A 19,525-nucleotide genomic window follows, 5' to 3' on the forward strand; every position below is an offset into this window, starting at 1 on the left:
TTTGCTAAATAAAAAATCATGCTAAATCCGATTACCTCCGCCACCTCCTAATCACTTGATAAGTCAACTCACGGCCACGCATTAGAAATGAAATTCGACAAAAAGAAAGTCGAAAATAATACGAACAACACCTCGCGTCTAGACGGGTTCTCCACGGAATCCACATACCGGCGAGGATTCACCGAATGAAGCAGCAGGCGCGAGTGCTTTTAATATTTAGCGATGCTCCCGTAATTAATTACCGCGTCAGGCGTCAATGAACAAGTCTCGGCGCCTGCCTCTCGGCATCCCGTCTGGCACTCGTGCATCCCTGTCAACCTTCCACGCGTACATCTGACGCCGGGCGTCGCGTCGTTCCCTTCTTTTTCTACCCCCAACCTTTTAACGTGGTGAGAGGGGGGGTGATTTCACCCCACGGGGTGTCGTCGCTTCACCTTTGGATCGGGGACGCAAATGATCCTGCACGTTTATTCAACGGGTGACTTTAATAAATGGGGAAATTAGGCAGATTCGGTCACACTGCAGTGATTAAAAAACTCGATATTTATTCTGTCTGGTTGTGGGAAGAGTAAAACGACCGGAATAAAGGTGTAAACAATATGGCATTCGTTTTAATTTATCGTCAAATAATATGACGCGAAAGTGACCAAAAGAAAGTTATTCGATAACGTTACTTGAGTGGTTATTATTAATTCATTCCAGATGTCAAAGACCTCGATGAATGAAATCAGAGCAACGTCATTCATCCTGTAGAATCTATTATTTGAATTGATTCAAATTCGTAAGATAATTCCAACGCCATTGAATCTGTACTTAATATTCTAGCAAGGTACAACGACAACAACAACAGCAATAATAACGATAATAGTAATAATAATAATAATATCCTAAAGTGGTTATGGGACAGTGGTGAAGTACACCATGCTCTGTATACAATGATTAAATATTTCTTGGAAGGTAGCGGACGGTATTCGGATAAAATAAACAAGCTCTATATATCCATACAACATTTACGCGAACTTGTATACCTATACTTTAAAATGTTTTACCAACCAACCGCTAATGGAAGATGTTCAATTTTTTAAATATTCATCAAAACTCTGGCGACGAGGAGCAAGTATAAGGTAGGCAGGCAAGTAGGTAGGTTATGTAGGGTCAACAACGAAACGATGCTTGGTATAAACGGTACATAATAATTATAATTATTATAAGCTGCGCCTGGGTGTAGATGCAGCATCAGGTATGTACCTAATGGGTGTTACGTTGTTGAACATATTATCAAGGATTCAAATCCGGATTAACAATAGGATGTAGCAGCATTAGCCGTGGCAGTAAGAGAAAAGCTCCCGCACGCTCTGTTGCTCATCGAGCATCGTTCAGTTAAGCAGGGCAACTTCAGGGCGAAGAGTCCGCCATGGATCGTAACTGGCCCCCTATAACCTCAACGCGGAACTTATTGTTGCTAACGAACGGGCGAATAAATGGGTGCGGGATTGATATTGCGCAATAATCACAACTCTTGGAAATGGCTGTCGTCGAGTCTGCGGTGTGGAGGAGCGTAAAGGAAGAAGAGCGATGAAGGGAGGGGAAGGGGGTTGAACGAAGGGTGAGGTAGGCATGAAATTCAATAAACGAATCCATTCAGCGGCTGTATCTGGGGCAAAGTTGCAGATACGTCAGTTGGGCACAATGCGACCCCTGTCCCCGAGTAGCGACGGTGAATATGAACCATCCGAGCGACAACACAGCTTCTGCATCGTGAAGTCGGCGTGCATCCATCCACCGCCATTCCGGTTGCGCGATTCTTGCTTGCGAAACGTAAGCGCCTACTGCATAAACGTATTGCAGACTCGCCCAGGACTGTGGAGAATGAGCCCTTTATTATTATTAATGTCTGGCCTATACCCACGGACGGTTTCTCTGTACCTACGTTTCATCCGGCGAACTCGGTTATCAATCATCTTTGAGACCGCGGCACCGCATGCCTACTTACCACCTACCCAACCAACCACAAGCCTGCACCCATTTCGCACTGTTATTAAAGCACGCGAGCTGGTCATCCGAGGAACGCTAACACGAGGGACTGATTGTCAGGGGTTTCAGCAGTTTCGTGCCGTTTCGACGATCCGTTAGAACTAGATTCGAACCTGCGATTTCGCCTGGACTGTATCTTAAAAGGCCAAAGCTCGTTGTCAGAGACGATGTAGGTATCCCACGCATGCACAGCGTTACTCCCCGACCGTGAACAAGTGGGCAACAAAATGCATAAATTAACGAACTCCGAGACTAGGCAGGGTGGTTCGGTGGTTAACGGTGCGTGGATAGGTGATTAGCGTTATCATACAGTTCGGCGGTTCACTTTAGCGGTGGTCGACGGATAGTCATTTCAGGATGCCAGGAGCGAGAGAGAGTGCGGAACGATGAAGGGGAAAGAGGAAGGCAGAGGGAGAGAGGAGAGGGAAAGGGGATGAAGGGAGAGACCGACTCGCCCTCGTCGGCAAACGGACGAGCAGACTGTCAGGTGGGCGAACAGAGGCACCCGCATATCAAATAGCGCGTGTTACGGAATACAAGCAATTCCCATCAACCAATATTGTCATGTGGGTAATGAATGGCATTGAATAAACATGGGCCACTTCATATGGAAATGATAATTATTGCGATAGAGCGGCCATCTTTTTTTTCTATCCTCGTATTTTCATTAACCATCCGTAAGTGTATCAACACGTCGATCATCCTGTTGTGAGCGCAAATCTTATAGGCACAAGATCTTGTACTGATCTATAAGAATATAGTGCGAAAGGCCCTAGAGGAAAAAAAAAGGAAAAAAAAGAGGGAGACAGGATTGTCAGCCTTCGCTATCAACGATCTACGATCGCTTCTGCCGGGTCGTTGAATCTACCCCCAAAATACGTCGGGTTGAATCGAGGTATCGAGGTCACGTTTTTTTCCTTACAATAAGCACCGGCACGGGCATGACTAGCGAGGTTATTAGATGAAAATGAAGCGCGTTACGTGCATGCAGAAAGTATAAAGGGTCACCAGGTTTTGGTGGGGTGAGGGGGTTAAATTAAATATGCGATGCAAATAACCGCGCACCTGTGCCGTGCCGAAAGCTTTGAAAAGTCAAAGGTTACACGCTCATGCTTGCGCAAGGCAGTTAAAAGTGTTTTTCAGGGATGTATTTTTATCCCCTCGATCTTTTTTCAATCAAGTTACGCCATTTTTCAGGGCTTCATTCTTATCGATACTCGTCTTCTTATCAAGTTTGATGAAAACCAATTTGCAATATAAATCCGTCCAGCATTCGTCCAGTTTATCGTTGATACAATATTGGAATGTATGTATATTTCGAAATCGTTGGAATTGAAAGAAAAATCTTCACACACCTTCAATTATCATCAATTACGAATACTTTCACCAATTTCACGCTTCGTCGCGAGAAAGAAAACTGGAAAATGGGTAAAGACGACACAGTGTCTCTGTGAGCAAACTAAAAGCTGCGTTTGTCGTTCCACTGCAGTACGTAAATGGTTGAGAGAAAAAAAATGGCGCATTGATTGCACGAAACGACCGTTTGTCGATGGGACAATTAGCCAGGGATACACCGCAGCCCCGTCCATGCCATCGACCACGTCTGGATAGCCTTGCTGATTGTTCGTTATTATTAATTTTGGTATCAGATAGAATTTCCAGCAACCATGCAGGCGACAACCTATATATAATATTATAATATGCAGGGTGCTGCGTATATTCAGAATCAGCAGGCAATAAAGTTTGCACGACAAGTAGGGCGTAACAAACAGCCGATGAAATAAGGGATCCATCGTTTATCGATCGCTGGAATAGAGTGATCGGTATTTATTTATACGTACAGGTAGGCATAACGCATCCACACCCGACGACGACGATTGGCTCTGATTATCTATTCCCATAATTCATCCCTAACGCGTTAACTCGCGCGTCTCTCTACACCGTCGCTCAATGCAAATTTGCTTATGCAAAACACAGTAGCACAGCCCTGGGACGCACGCGGGGTGGGATGAGAGAGGCGTGTGTCAATCGGATAGAGACGTTCTATACACCCTTCTGTACACACAATAGTGGTATATACATGCATATACAAGTGTGCAACATCGTGTACCTGTGCCGAATAGCTTCGGGGTGTGGAACTCGTCACGTGGGGTAGGTACGATCCAGACCGTCTCCCTTATCCCGCAAAACCGTCTAACCCATATCGTCATGCGCCACGGACGACTTCGGAGCAGCAAATTCAACATCGTAATCTGCAACGCTAGAAATTAAGTCGGCCGATATCGGCGACTTACCGAGTCCACGCAATACAACTAGGTCGACTCTTTCCCCGAGGTATAATTAGCGAGCTCTTATACCTCTTATTTCAACGGATGATTGGCATATTCAGCGTAATTCGAGCAAAATGGGGGTGATTGGGTGAATGTATTTATTTCTGAAGAGGGTTAGTAGCCGTGTCGATTGTAGGTATACATCAGCTGGGTGCTAAGGGTAGATGTTAGATTATTCGGAGGTGAGGTATACACGGCCTGTGGTTTTCTCGTGAGCATGGATAACGGAAGTGTTATATTATATAACCACGAGTTACCACGATGGGGAAGTGATGTTTTGTGCGATGAAAGCCCGTCATCAGCTTCTCGGGTGTAATAAATTCGAACGAAATTAAACCGATTACGTTAATGTTACGAGGGCTTCAGGGGATCGGAAATGTGCCCGTCAATTTGCTCCTCGAGCTAAGGGAGAAGACTCGACGAATTATACTGTTTAGAATCGATGGAACGCGAGGAGCCTCATATCCTCGCGTTTATTCATTGTCGGCACCCGCTGCAACGATCGATCAATTTTCTCTTTGATGACAACGCCACGTCAGCAAACACAAGTAATTACAATAATAAGAAGCTCGTTACATCGTATCCTCGAAGAATTTTGTCTATTTTTTAATTTTTGTATCTTTGGCACTCTAACTTTATTACTCATTGTTGTGCAAATTCTCGATTACACACCTTTCGAAAAAACATTAAGCACGGAATAAATTATCGACCGAGCAAAAGCCAAAAACGCGGGGATACAAAACTCCTATACCGCTCAAGCGATCGGAGTGAAACTTGAGCAGTTAATGCCTTATTTTGGCAAAAAGTGGAGGGACTTTTTAATTTTTCAAAGTTTGGAAAAAAATTTTACAGATTGGTTACCACCCACAGAAATTGGTCAAATTTCCACAGTTGCACTGAATGGATCGAACTATCCGGTATGATGCCACTCGGCGGTGATGAAACACACATTTTGAGCCCAGTCCCATTAGATTTGATGGTGAAATGACGAAATGGCAACTGATCTGGTTTTCGATCACGAAGTACAGCGAAATCACATTTTGACGACATTTGTTGTCGACCTTTCACGCATGCCGGTCATTTTTAACCGAAATTACACGCATGCATTACCGGCATGCGCGTAATGTCGGTAACAAATGTCGCCAAAATGAGATTTCGGTGTACTTCGTGATCGAAAACCAAATCAGCTGCCATTTCGTCATTTCACCATCAAATTTCATGGGACTGGGCTCAAAATGTGTATTTCATCACCGCTGAGTGGCATCATATCGGATAGTTCGATCCATTCAGTGCAACTGTGAAAATTTGGCCAATTTCTGTGGGTGGAAGCCAATCTGTAAATTTTTTTTTCAAACTTTGAAAAATTAAAAAGTCGCTCCACTTTTTGCCAAAATAAGGCATTAATTGCCCAAGTTTCACTCTGATCGCTTGAGCGGTATGGGAGTTTTGTATCCCCGCGTTTTCGAGGTGTACAACGCGTCTTTATAAGCACCTTAAAGTTAGCGTTACAAAAATTCCGACATAAATGCTTCAGAATATACGTGTAATTTAACCACGTGTGAGCAGGAAGAAAACAGAAAATGTCTGTGCCAGGAGGGCAAGTGAAAACGTTCATGTTATGCAGATGAGAAATTACAGTTGCTACAATGACGTCAAAATTTTCATCTCCTCTCGTCGCTCTCTTGAGAATTCTCCGAAAGATTGATTCCGATATTTAGTTATAAGCGAAAAACAAGAAGACTTCACGTACCGGCTAGGCTGTAAGTGTCTCGTCAGCGGCGAATGAAACTAGTGCCAGCTGTAGCCGAGCCAATAGTGCAAATCCGGTGACAGCTGCACTAATAAATTCACGGGAGTAATCCAGACGAAGAAGTGACGACGACTAGACGAAACTAACGTCGTTTGTTCTCTGGTAGGTTGAAATTATCATGTTTTTCATTCTTGCTTTACCCCCCTTTTGTATTGTAGTTTCGTCCTGATTCTACAATTCACATTTACACATTTCCATGGACACGAATAGACTTAGGCGAAAAGTTGAACGCTTGTTACTCCTACCCTTATGTTTGATAAGCGATTACTTGGAATGATTGTCACGGCGTAATCGCATGAACTGTGTATGAAGGAGCAAAAATTTCAAGGACAAGGATGATGTAACCGTGGTTAGTCAAATTTGGCGGAGCAGACCGGGGGGAGAACGTGTTTCACACGTGCCCGTAGGTGTGCGTACTCCCTGAGCTCAGTCAACCGTACATTACCAGGATTACGTCCTTTGTGTAATCCTGACCCGAAGTACGAAGTCCCAAACAACCCTCGAAGCATCACGTCGTAATCTGGTCTAGCTTCAATCGGAGCGAGACTAATTGTAAGACACCACTAGTACTTACCATCCCCACACCCGCAAGCCAAGCAAAGCACAAACGACCAAGAAACTATGCCATGCGTCGAGGATTTATCTCGAAATACAAATAGATCGCCAAAACCTTCTCGGCGATGAGATTCAGGCGGAAATCTCTCCTCGAAGTCGTGTTGAAATGTCAAACTGCAGAATCACACCACGCGTTCCAAAGATCCAGTTTTGCAAACCTGTCGTGCTCTGTTTCGCAAAAACTTTTGCCAACAAGAGGACGAGTTGAGCTGAGACGTGGGGGGGGGGGGGGGGGGGGGGGGTGTAAAAGTATCACCAAATACCATTTAACGGGAGGGGGGGGGGGGGGGATCAATAAAAATCACACGACAAATATTTAATTTAGAGAACATACATTATTATAACAGATAAAATTTTGTATCGCAAAATCAATCCCAGACATGAACTTTAGTGAAAATTAATTATTTAAATTTATAGGGTGAATCTCACGTGATGGGGAGGGGGGGGTCTAGATTTAAAAACAAACCTCTGCACGTAATTAATGGACGCCTCCATAATTATTCATGGCTATAAGGAGGAGGAAAATAGAATTCCTAGGACGCAAAGCGCTCCGTTACGACGCACGGAAAATTTCAGGAAAGGGCAGAAACTGAGGAGGTGAGAAGAAGAGCATCGAGGAAGTGACATTAAACCAGGCCGAGGCAATTTTACAAAGTCAAGTTGTGAGGCGACCGCTGCACGGCGAGGGGTGAGGGGTGGAGAAATTTCATTTGTGTCAGAAATTCCGTGTACACACAGTACGGTGTTCCATTTGCAACTGCGCGTTGCAACGATGTCAACGGGTGCTACTTTTGGGTAGAACTAGTTGATCACCGGGTATTAGAAGCTCCGTGGGTAAGCGAGGAAAGGCAATTAGTCAGACTAGATACAGACGGTAGGCGGCAGCGTGCGCCTGTGGAACTGCACTGTAAGCAACGATGAAAGTGATCGAGAGGTCGAGGAGGAGAAAATGAAACAACCTCGATGAAAAGCTAATGATGTAATCATTATTATTACGGCAGGCCATTTCTCCTCGTAACAAATTGTTTATACAACGCATTAATCTCCGCCGGTGATGCATCACTGGCTACAAATCCACGAGCAACGGCATCTGCAATTGCACCGATTCCACCAAACGACGACGGCTGATTCGATTGCCGTCCACTTTTCTGCCACATTTCGGCACTCACTTTCGGCCCGATCGACGAGATTTTTTCCGGAAAGAAACGGGGGATGAAAGAACTTCGAAATATTAGAATGGAGTGGGGTCAAAATTTGGAAGGGTCAACAAGTCGATATATCAGCCATTCGAAATATTGACCCTTCCAAGTTTTGACCGTGTGGTTACTTTCGATAAATATTAGGCTGCATGGAAGCATTCAGGAGTGAAACACCCGAACCGTAATGGTTAATAATAGATCCGTTAAAAGTGAGAGAAAAATGTATAATATATGAATCCTGCGATGTCGTCGTATTAATGTGGAGTGAAAACTTTTTACTGGCAAGGAGGGTATCTCAGGTGGATCTCTCCGATTTAAGTTCGTTCGTAATATGTTACAGTAGACTAAAAACTAAGCGACACATGTTTTTTTTTATCTGCCATTAAATACTTTAAGAGGATGAAAACGACCTCCACAAATGGGCATCCAACGGGGTGATTACTTGATGTGCTTGATGTATTTGAATGAAACCACCCCCTATGGTGTATTGAATGTCAGATAAAAGAAAAAATACATGTCGCTCAGTTTTCAGTCTACTGTAACATATTGAAAAAGGAATCCAGTCGGAGAAATGGAGCTGAGCGATACCTTTTTTGTGAGTATGTTTGATCTATTATTTCGGTGCCTTATCCTTCGAAGACCTTTTCCATTCCCAGATGAACATACTTGTGTAATGCCAGTTGATTTACGCCTCTACGATCCGAGAGTAAATTGGTTAAAGCCTCCCTGCAACGTTGTTTGCCGGATCCATGGCAAGTCCGTTCTAGCGAGATGAACGAGTGGCGGGATGCGGGGTTCAGTGTTTGAGCGTTGACGCCAGGCTAAGTTGCACACCCAGAAGCGTGCGTGGCGACTGCAGTCGTTAAGTGCGATAAAGCGATCCAGGAGGCAGTAACTCAGCAACGTCGACAGAAGTGGGGAACCGCGTTTGATGCATGGCTCGGTAACACCGAGGTGGGAAAGCCGGGACAAGCAAGGCGATTAGCCCAGACGAATAGCTGATGAAGGTGGCCAATCAGAGGAATTGAAGAAAGGATCGCAGGCCTTCGCTCTTTAATTTACGGATGATTTTGACAGTTTGGGCAGTAACCGATGACAGAGCTACAGAGGCGGCGTGCACAAGAGACGCAGCGCAAAGCGCGGAGGACAGAACCTGGTTAAGTGCCAGGAGGCCATACAGCGGGCTTCTAAATCATCCCTCCCGAGGCTCGCGGTCTCCTAATACCCACCAAGGTGGCTTATTTAAGTGCGAATTTATGGAGCACACTTCAGCCTGCAATCTATGTCTGCAGCGTGGACACGGTTCTGTTATGTTCCTAGTAAGGGGGAATTCGGGTAAGTGCTCGACATGTGTTTACCTGCTCATGTTTCTCTGAAACATAGGGTCATTTTTTTACGCTACACCGCACAGAGGGGACGAGAATGAGTTAATACTGAGAAAATTTTTTGCCCAATGAGGAGGTTTTGGCGATGATTGTTTTTTATGTTTTTTCTTTCATTTTTGGAGAATGCTTGCGACTGACAAACTTAAAAGTTTTGCATATCCGTTGCGGTTTCAGCTACTTGAGCTGAAAATTGTCAAGACTATCGTTATGGAAATGAAGCTGAGGGATGACTGTTGGTATAAATTGGTCGGAAACTTTTGGCGTTAGATGACTGCGAACCGCTTTGACAGAGGATCTTTAATTGAACACAGTGATTAATTTCCGAGCGAGGAGAGTACCTACGTCATGGATGAGAGACCAAATCAACAGAGATGGAACTTGATTACAAGAGAAACGGGGCGAATCGCTGTTCGTGTAGTCACAAGTGGACAACGTCCAACCGCTCATCTCGTCGCACTAGCGCAGTTCGACCCTTACGCATATATGTATCGCATATCGCCGGCGCTTTGCTTTGTGCAATATTCCAAGGCGTTTCCATATGTGTTGTTCAATGTTGTGAACTAGATTCCGGAAACCGGTCATTGGTACAACCGAATACAGAAATGATGAGAATAAAAATTTCAACAATCATGGATAAAATTAGTACCAGCGGTAAAAGACGCACCATTTCCATGAATTAAGTTTGACGATTGAAAGAATCCGCATGAATTAACGATCGGAAGATCCTTTAAATTTGTTAATTTTTTCATATTTTTGACATTGGATAAAAAGCGGAGAATATACGCCTGGGAAGCTACCTTGTTGTTTATTGTTGGATAAATTAAGCGAATATGATCCGGTAGGTCATAAAAATTACTCAACTCCATTGAAACAACAATGTCGCAACGAGATGTCGGTGTACGAGTTGATTGAGGCTCAACACTTGTATATTATCCGGTGCGATATCAGCTTATGTACATTTCGGTAGAATTACGTAAACCACGCACTACCAAAGTCAACGTGATCGGTAGCAGCGGCAATTCTCTCATAGTCGCAGTCGGTCATCGTGTGATATTCGAGGCAAGTGGATTTTCCTTTCGCTCTCCTGTGATGCCGATCAATTGCCTCTAAGCCGCGAGTTTTTATACAGCGAAGGGTCGAACTTGCCAGTGATTAAAATGTGGGGCAGTGTGTTTGTGACGTTTATTTCGCTAGGAATAGTATGGAGCTATAGTCAATCAGCACCCTGGGTGGCAACAGAGTTCGGCATCTACCAAGGAGTCTGGGCTGAAACTAACCGGGAAATACCCATTGCCAGTTTCCTCGGGATTCCTTACGCCAAAGAGCCTGTTGGCCGTCTGCGATTCCAGGTTCAAAATTTTCATACAAAGTATAAAACACGAAATTTCAACGGTTATATAGATCACATGACGTCGGCGAGCAACGCTTGGAATTTTTATCGTGAAATTGATTTGTGGTCAACCACTGAACCATAAAGTGTGATTATACAAGGTTCCAGATGGGTTGTTAAATGCTCTTATTCAGAATTAATCGTAGTTATAAACAGCATTGATGGTTAATTGTAATGGAAAATTATTAATAGTTGGAAACAAGAACTTTGATCATATTCTAGCCGTATCGTATGTGACCATAGTTTTTCCAGTATAAAAATTGAGCTCGCCGCAATTTCTTTTCAAATCGAAAAATAAATCCATCCAGTGTAAATGTTGGTCTATTTCGTTGACTGGTATTTAGAGCTAAGAACCTGCATTCTTTTCCATGCAGAAACCAGAACCATTTGAGGATCACTGGCGAAACAGACGAAATGCTACAGTATACCGTGGACCCTGTTTATCATTGGAAGTATCCGGGCAAGGGAGCGAGGATTGCCTATACTTGAACATATTCACCCAACAAGTAACTAGATAAATAACTTGAACAAGAATGATTTCGGATTTGGATGTAGGGGTTGAATAATAAAATATAAACTTGTCCGGTTTTAGAAATTCCAAAACTCCAGGAAAGAGTTAAACAAAACGAAACGGGCCGTAATGGTGTACGTCATTAACGATATCTTCGGAAATAACAATAATTCGCTCTATAAGCCAGACGACCTCCTCGAACACGACGTAGTTTTGGTCACCGTAAACTATCGTCTGGATTTTTTTGGTGAGCATGAAATAAGCACGATAATTATTAACTATGAACTAAGGATGACCGTCAACAGGCTTAGCTTTTCGATATTTTACACTCCGGGTAAAGTGCGCGAAAACGTACATCCGTACCAGACGTTGACCACGACGCGCACCCTCTTCTAGCCACGCAACAGTCGAATTATCCAACAGAATTCAGCTGATAAAAATTTGGACATACTAGTTCCGTCAAGGTTTGTTCGATCAACTCATTAGCCGTACCTACCAAGAACGGGGGTAACTTTGGCCAAGTTGGTCAAATGAGTTTCTAAATGTCGTAGGGCTAAGCCATGCGCTCGCTTGGAATGCCCATTGTCTCGATTGGAAGGTGGTATCAAAGCAGTTTGAATTATTTACGGCACGGCATTTCCGAAAGTTGTTTTTCGCCTGGTAGAAAGTTACTCGGAAATCGACCAAAGTTCCTCTTACCAAAGGTGGCGGCCGAAGTTGATCGTATACTACTGACCGAATGCCTAAATTAGGTTAAAGCGTTTATCGCTGCATGGAAACTGTTAGATCCTCACTAAACAAAATTCATCTGAAAATATTCGCAGGCTTTTTCACCACCGGAAACGAGGTTGCCCCGGGTAACTACGGCCTGAAGGATGTCTTGGAGGCCCTCCGGTGGCTTCAGAGGAACATAGCGGCTTTCGGGGGTGATCCGAACAGAGTAACCCTGATGGGACACGGTCTGGGCGCTGGTGTTGTCCACTTGCTGGCCCTCTCGGAGAAATCTGAAGATTTGTTTCACAGATACGTGACTCAGAGTGGAGCGGCTCATATGCCCTGGTCCTACCGCTCTAGGTCCTCGGCGGTAAATGCGTCTTTGGACTTTGCTGCATCTTTAAACTGCACCCGAGAAACCATGTGGGAAATAGTGGAGTGTCTGCGGAACATTAAAGACTTTACAAGCGAGGAAATCGACCGCGAGGTAAGGTGCTTAAAGATCGTTTCCTTATTCCGGTTCGTTTCTTCCTTCTGGAAGAATTCAGGGTTTCGCATCACCGACTCGATATACGAATATCGTAACCGCGATGCTCCCAGTTTCGAGTTGGGCTAATGAGCAATTAGCAGAGACTTGAACCCAAGGTCGAGTGTCGCTTGCAGCACAACCATTGCACTGACGTAACGCCTGTTTAAATATAGAGATATATGAGACTCCCATATGTTTACGTGAACATGCGTCAAGGGCAATGAGAATAACGGAACGTAAAACGACGAGACCCGCGTGAACCAACAACCAACAACCGGTTGTTGTCGGCTAGGAATGGTAAATTTTCAAGTTTTCAAACACAGGATCGTCCACTTGACGAGCGGCATTCTATTCAATTTGGGAAACTTAGCGCGCGTCGGGATTCGAGTCAGCGCTAATTGGAAGTGAAATAATGGCTCGGAATTTTTCAGATATTCAAAGGATGGAATAGATTCGGCCCTATGGACGAGCTCGAATCCGACGAGGCCGTCGTCACTGATCATCCGATAACGCTCATGCGAGAGGGAAAAGCTCGCGATATTCCATGGCTAACCGGCGTTGTTGCTGACGAAGGCCTCATGCTAACTATTCGTAAGTATATATGATAGGATCCACAGCTGCGCCTTGCGAGATGAGTTTAATGATTTATGAACTTATGTATCAATATTTTCCAAGTATTTCTCAAAAACGAATCACTGTGTCACTGGGAGGTAACGGAAAACTTTGAGGAAATCGCCAATGCTGTAACAAACTGCAAATACTCTGTGAAGAACACGACCGCATACGTAGATGAGCTGTTAAATTTCTACTTCGGCAATAATGTAACCATTAATTGTTCAAGGAACTTTATCGAGGTGAGATAAATAGTAAATTTTCTACTGTAGTTCGAAGCTTAGGAAATACAAGAGGCCTCCGGTCCTACAGTAATCTATCCTACAAAAATTATCCTACAGGATCTTTTCTACGATGAATCCTGCAGTATGCGATCCTACAGAACGAAACTCCTACAGAGTGTGGCCACACAGAAAACATTTGATCTCAAATGATCGACATAATATTTTCTGCAAGAGTTTCATTCTACAGATTGCAGTCCTACAGATGTTTTCATATTTATCTTACAGAGTACGCTCTCAAAGAATTCCTTTCTACAAAAAATGAAGCCTAACTTGCTCTAGCGTTCGAATTGATACAGTCACCTTCAGCGTTCTTTTTACTCTGTAGGATAGATTTCTGTAGAACCAGTCCATTCCCAAAAACACAGAGACGTTGAGACTTGATTTGTTATGTTTCGATCGCAGTTCGCTGGAGATGCCGTGGTCAATTGGCCGGTTTACAACGCAGTATCGATCCAATCAAAACACATGACGTCCCCTGTCTATTTTTACAAATTCAACTATGGCGGCACCTTTACTGCAAGTCAAGATTACGGTTATCTTGAAAATCCCGGTAAGTATGCTTGGCGACATAACTCCAGTAAAATTTACTACCCATTATCAACAATTTTTCAAGTGTGATTATGTTGGATATTAGGTGTCAGCCATGAAGATGATTTAAATTACCTGTTTTCCTTGCTCAACGAATTATACGCAAGCGAGCTGCAGCTGAATGACACTGCAAGCGATAGCTCAATGAAATCCTATGTTACCGAAATGTGGACGAACTTCGCGAAGAATGGGTGAGTAACAATTAACATGTTTCACCATGCGTCGGAGGGTTTGACGTAGACGATAATAAAAAAAAAACGTACTTACAATGATACCAACATAAAACAACTAACCGGGTCCAAAGCACAACTGAAGATGAATGATTCGCTTTGAAAGTGAACTAAAAAATGGTTAAATACTAACGAACCGAAACGAGGTCCTTTTACTGAACAAAAAACAATCCGAGGTCAACGGCTTTTGCAAAATATTGCGACCTTTGGATATAAGCACGTAGAAATTGAAATTAGCATTAAAGACGGAAGGAATTTGATACAAATTTTTTAACTCCTTACAGAACCCCCATTCTGAGGTACATGCCTGAGTGGAAGCGTTACCAGGATGGTCATGGCTATAACGAGTTCACAGGAGGTCCAAATTTCACAATGCAGGATGATTTTTTCCCGCCAAGAATGAATTTCTTAACTGACCTAAATGATAAACAATTAATAATACCAAATAATTCCGAAGATCCAATATGTTGCGGTAGTGGGCGGGCCATGGGACCTCAGTGTCTTTTTAATACCGCTCTCGTTTTGCTGCTAGATTATTTGATAGCGGTTATTTTCGCGCGCTGATAAAACAGGGCCATGAAAACCGTGTACAATTGGTTCACCACTGCGAGAAAAACAAAGGGATGAACTTGTAAATAACGAATGGAATAATGTTTAGAACCGTATAATGTATATGAGGTGAAATGTATGCTCCACCTATAAATGTAAGACGTTGCTTGCTTTGTTCGTTGTTTTATTCTTATACATAGTTGTTGCTAAATCATACATGTATATTTTGCACTGATGTCTTGTTGCTGTGACTTACGGCTTAGTTTCATTTTAAAACCGGTAACCTCCGGCGGGAGGAGAAGGGAAAGAAGGGGGATAAGTTACGACGACACAGATTTAGCCGGACGGAAACGACTCGACGCGTTTTCGTCCCGTTTCAGGTGCAGGATCCTTGCGATCGAGCGAAGGGTGCCTGCAGGAAAAGGAGCGCCGTTGTTACGGCGCGGGGTGTGGAATAAAGATGGAAGGGTTGTTGATTAATTTTCAGAGGCGGCGGCAGGCTGGAATTGCGGGAACGATGGAACGGGGACCAAGACACGCGGCGGGGTGCATATTTTATATATAATACGAAACGCGCCAGCTCGGGCTGCGACGAAGTCTGTCATGTGGGCGGCCTGATTTTCCTATACGCGGCTAGGCACCCACTTGTAATCAACTTGGATTATACGCATGCCCGTTATTACCTTCTACCTTCACGTACCATCCCGCTTCACCCGCAGCATAATCCCCGCACTTAGGCGTACGCCTGGTGCAGCCAGCTATAGGGGGTGTACAAGGGTGGCTTATATAATTTTCAATGCCAACTACGAGGAAAAAAATAATTAAAAGTATGAAAATAAATAAAAAATATGACGGTGGTTGTATCCAGAAAAATTGTTTCTTTTTTTTTTTTCAATAAAATTTACAGCAATTTTCATATTAGATGCTTCAAGTTGAAGGAAGATTCCTTAACGTTTGAAAAACGCTCAGGTATTATATGCGAATCGATGAAATAAAATGGGACAGGAAAGCCACCCTCGAATCACAACAGAGAAGTTGGCAGCTGCAGTGGGAAGAGCTTTGGAGTGAAATCGCTGCGGTATATAAGAGAGCCGATTGAACGGATAACCCCTGGATGATTTCGGTGAACCAACCGCGAGGATCGTCGAAGACTTGGCTATTCGCCGTGGCGGTAGTTGCATCGTCGTCGGGGTATGTCTGAATGGTGAAAATTGGCTCTGAATTTCAAGGGAACACTTGTTGGTCGTTGGATTACCCTGACAATGGAGACGATTCCCGTGGCATGCTTCACGCATCACCTTCGACGAGAAGGAAGTATGTAGGTAGCGTTACGCGTATCGGCATGTGTGAGAATATGAAAGCACTCGACAGAAATTTCCGTCCGTTTGTAGTCGGCATTCCCGATATACATCCATACACACAAACACACGCACCCATCGCACGCGTCACATAAAGTCTGAGGATATTCCGTCGAGCGAGGATATTATCGGCTCTTCGCTCCCGATTCCGTCCTCAATATTCCACTACGACCTGTCGTAACTTCGCTATTCGAAATAGAGTCTAAAAGGGAAAAGTGCAAGCTCGCTTGAATTCCGTGTGATATGCAAAAAATGTTTCAGGGGGTAAAATAAAAGTTAAAAAGATAATTCAGGCGCAGATGTGATTTGTGAAAAAGTTCGAGCAACTGCTGAAGAAGCTAATATGTCTGAACAGACGAAAACGAGAAGTACCGTGATACTGACGAATGACCAAAGAATGACATTACTCGGTAAATAAAAGATTAGGAAACTCAATATTGCGTGTGTACTCTGCAGAGTGTAAAAATTGATCGCTTCCATTTTTCCTCAACCATTAGTAATTCATCCACCCTTCATATTGTACGTTATACTATAGATCACGTCCAATTTTCTCGCACTTATTTCCATCCTCGTCAGAGTGTTTCGGGTATTTTCCATTTCCATTTGTAATTCCCGTCCAAGTGTCGTTAGATACCAATTTGTTCGTACACACAGCTCACTGATCCACGGCTCTTCCTAATGACCACGTGACGTCGTAAATACGGCTACGATTTCCGCCGGAATTACAACCGTCATTTGTCTGCGTAGATTCTATCCGGCTTTTCCATTTAACTGATCGATACGATATATATATCAACGAGTAGGGAGCGCAAAAGAAGCCTCGTGATCAAGGGCCTTTAGTTTTCATCATTATTTAGATGCGCATTCGTAGTCGATGCTAAGTTTTGCACAAATGTGGAATACCATGAGTAACGTACCTATAAGTAGAAAAAAGGCGATATGGGATTGATTTCACATTGACGTTGCTAACAGATATATATATATATATATATTGGCAATAAATTGACGAAAGTAAATCTTAGCCTCCTCGAGAAGGCGCCATTTTGGCACCCATAAACCACGCGGCATATGTATATAAAGTACTGCTAAATATAACAAGAAAAAAAAAAAAACTAAAGAAAAATACCAACTTTATTAGCAATTCCTAGCAGCTGTAAGCAGGAAGGGTGATTATACGCGATAAAATTTCATTATCTTTCACGAGCACGGTGAAGCTGGTTATAATAACTGACCGCGTTATGCCGTAAAAAAGGTTGAGAGCACGAGCGAGTTCAAAGCCGTCGATGGGAGTACATACTCGAATAATATGCATGAGTATGATTCGCAAAGTTGTTGAACAGACGCCGCTGCTGGCGGAAAGTTTTCACGTTTAAAAAAAACTTTTCACCTTCAGCTATGAAAGACTAGGGTATAAGAACCAGTGAATTACACCAGTACGTATATATAGCATCGGACTTGATGTTACATCCGCAGAACCACCGCGTTTGGCTGCGCGGAATGAAATGACCACTTGGCCGTTGAGTGGGCTAATTAATTTAGTTATATACAGATGAATTTTCCTACCCTCACAACGGACGTTTGTAAAATTCACCGATGCACCGTTGCATGTCTGGAACTTTTGATATAGCGGTGCGTGGATGAATGAAATCGTGCAGACGATGCATCAAAGTTGTTTCCAAACGAGTCAGGAATGTCGGTGGTTTTTTTTCGTGGTAAAACTTTTTACAGATTTCATTACAAGTGCGTATAATCCATAAACCTAAATGTAATAAACGTTAGCAGTGTTTTGCTTTCCGAAAGTATGCGGATAATGAAGCGAAAAACAAGCCTCTAAACTATTTGAGCAGGTATAATATAATGTATAGGACCACGCGTTGTTGGAGCTTGCGGAACGCGTGCATGCGCAGTGAAAAAATGATAAAATTCCGATCATAGATCATACAGATGAACGACGTTGCGGGAAGCATAGCGCATGAAAATTTCTAGGGAACGTAACTAATCGAGTATTCGCGGTTGATGACCCTCTCATTCTCCCCAACTACGTGACTTCGCCACAAGGGTAGAAAAAAGCGCATTGTCAACGTATTGGTACAACGTAGGTTGGTACCTCCATACCTATGTATCTACCGACCTACGTGTGGGCGGGCAGAGGTTGAAAGGTACTCGTCGGGATGATGCTGCGAAGCGGAAACAACCGGGTTCCCTCCTACATACAGCATTGTCCCCAACGTGAGGCCGCGGGGTATGGCAAATCTATTAAGCGGCGGCGTGCGTCAATAAAACGCGTGCGACTGAGCAAGGAAAAATAATAAAAGAGCAAAATGAAAAAAAGAGAAGAAACAGAACAAAAATAAGAAAAAAGAAAAAAAAAATTAGGAGAAATAGCTGGGAAACATAGAGAGAGAGAGAGAGAGAGAGATACGCGCAGGCAGGAAAAAACGACAATTATATCTACGAAATTCGAAAAAGAGAGATAAATAATGGAAAAAAAGGCGGGAAAAAATTTGTTTATCTGCCCCGCAGGAGCGGGAGTTCACTTCGTGTCCTGTGACTCTGTTGTTACATGTTTGTAACTACATAGACGTACCTACTCGTAGTGAGAGCTCGAGTACTCGTCTGACCGTTTGAACAGTAGCTTGGCCGGACAGATGAGCCGCGGGTCGAAACCGAATCGAACGAAACGAGCTGCAGGCGATTGATTGAAAATTTGCATAGATAAATACCTAAGTTGAAAGCTCTGATGAGAGGGGGGCAAGGATGTTGTTTGCGAAGCAGTACAACGATTGTTTTCGGCTCGACAGGTTTTCGGGTGCCTCCGTTAATCCCGTTGAATAAACCGCGCCTAGCTTTCGTTTATCTACTCGTGCACTGCACCCCCCCCCCCCCTCCCCGCCACCCACCACCCTTCTCCTGTCAACCCTTCTCGTTCCCGTTGTACGCATATGCATGTGGGTACAGGTACATGTACTACCTATGTACACATACGTGCCTACATGATCGACGCACTCTACATTTCAAGCCTCGCTGTTCGACGCTTCATTCTCGGTACGTCAGCCCCGAAATTTTCATCTCTTTCACCCTCAACCCACACTTAATTCGTTCGCCGCTGAAACAAAAATATTTGAAACTCACTCGGCGCGAGGTCGGAATAATCTGTTGTTTTCGTTTCTCGGACGTGCGTCTGAATTCGAAATTCTTTTCAAAATTCTACCGTAATTTTTTGGCTAGATTTTCACAGTTTTCATAACTCATATCGGAAGGAAGAAATAACTAGTTTAAAAATGTGGAATCGAACGAGTTTTTCAGTAGGTATTACATTTACGTTTGAAGAAGTTCAAAAAGCGAAGATGATAAAAAAAAAAAAAAAAATGAAATAGCCAATATTTA

At 43.5% G+C, this 19,525-nt stretch overlaps 2 protein-coding genes across 3 annotated transcripts in view; one reads left to right on the forward strand and one right to left on the reverse strand.

The window, feature by feature from the left end:
• Positions 1 to 19,525, reverse strand: part of LOC124409782 (polypyrimidine tract-binding protein 1) — a 338,073-nt gene that overhangs the window by 253,598 nt on the left and 64,950 nt on the right. The window lies entirely within an intron of this gene.
• LOC124409783 (venom carboxylesterase-6-like) lies at positions 10,334 to 15,004 on the forward strand. Its single transcript, XM_046887618.1, has 9 exons — positions 10,334 to 10,722; positions 11,138 to 11,269; positions 11,356 to 11,521; positions 12,099 to 12,475; positions 12,949 to 13,108; positions 13,193 to 13,371; positions 13,816 to 13,963; positions 14,048 to 14,192; positions 14,516 to 15,004. Exons 1-9 carry the CDS (start codon positions 10,531 to 10,533, stop codon positions 14,793 to 14,795), a joined length of 1,779 nt encoding a protein of 592 aa, XP_046743574.1. The 5' UTR covers positions 10,334 to 10,530; the 3' UTR covers positions 14,796 to 15,004.

This window comes from Diprion similis, chromosome 8, assembly GCF_021155765.1.
Source record: "Diprion similis isolate iyDipSimi1 chromosome 8, iyDipSimi1.1, whole genome shotgun sequence".
Taxonomy (NCBI): Eukaryota; Metazoa; Arthropoda; class Insecta; order Hymenoptera; family Diprionidae; genus Diprion; species Diprion similis.

Bases quoted from the DNA above. Each gene is read 5' to 3' on its own strand.
- LOC124409783 (XM_046887618.1), top strand. From the start codon at position 10,531: ATGTGGGGCAGTGTGTTTGTGACGTTTATTTCGCTAGGAATAGTATGG. The intron at 13,964-14,047 runs GTAAGTATGCTT...GTTGGATATTAG, and splicing joins CGGTTATCTTGAAAATCCCG to GTGTCAGCCATGAAGATGAT. The intron at 14,193-14,515 runs GTGAGTAACAAT...AACTCCTTACAG, and splicing joins ACGAACTTCGCGAAGAATGG to AACCCCCATTCTGAGGTACA.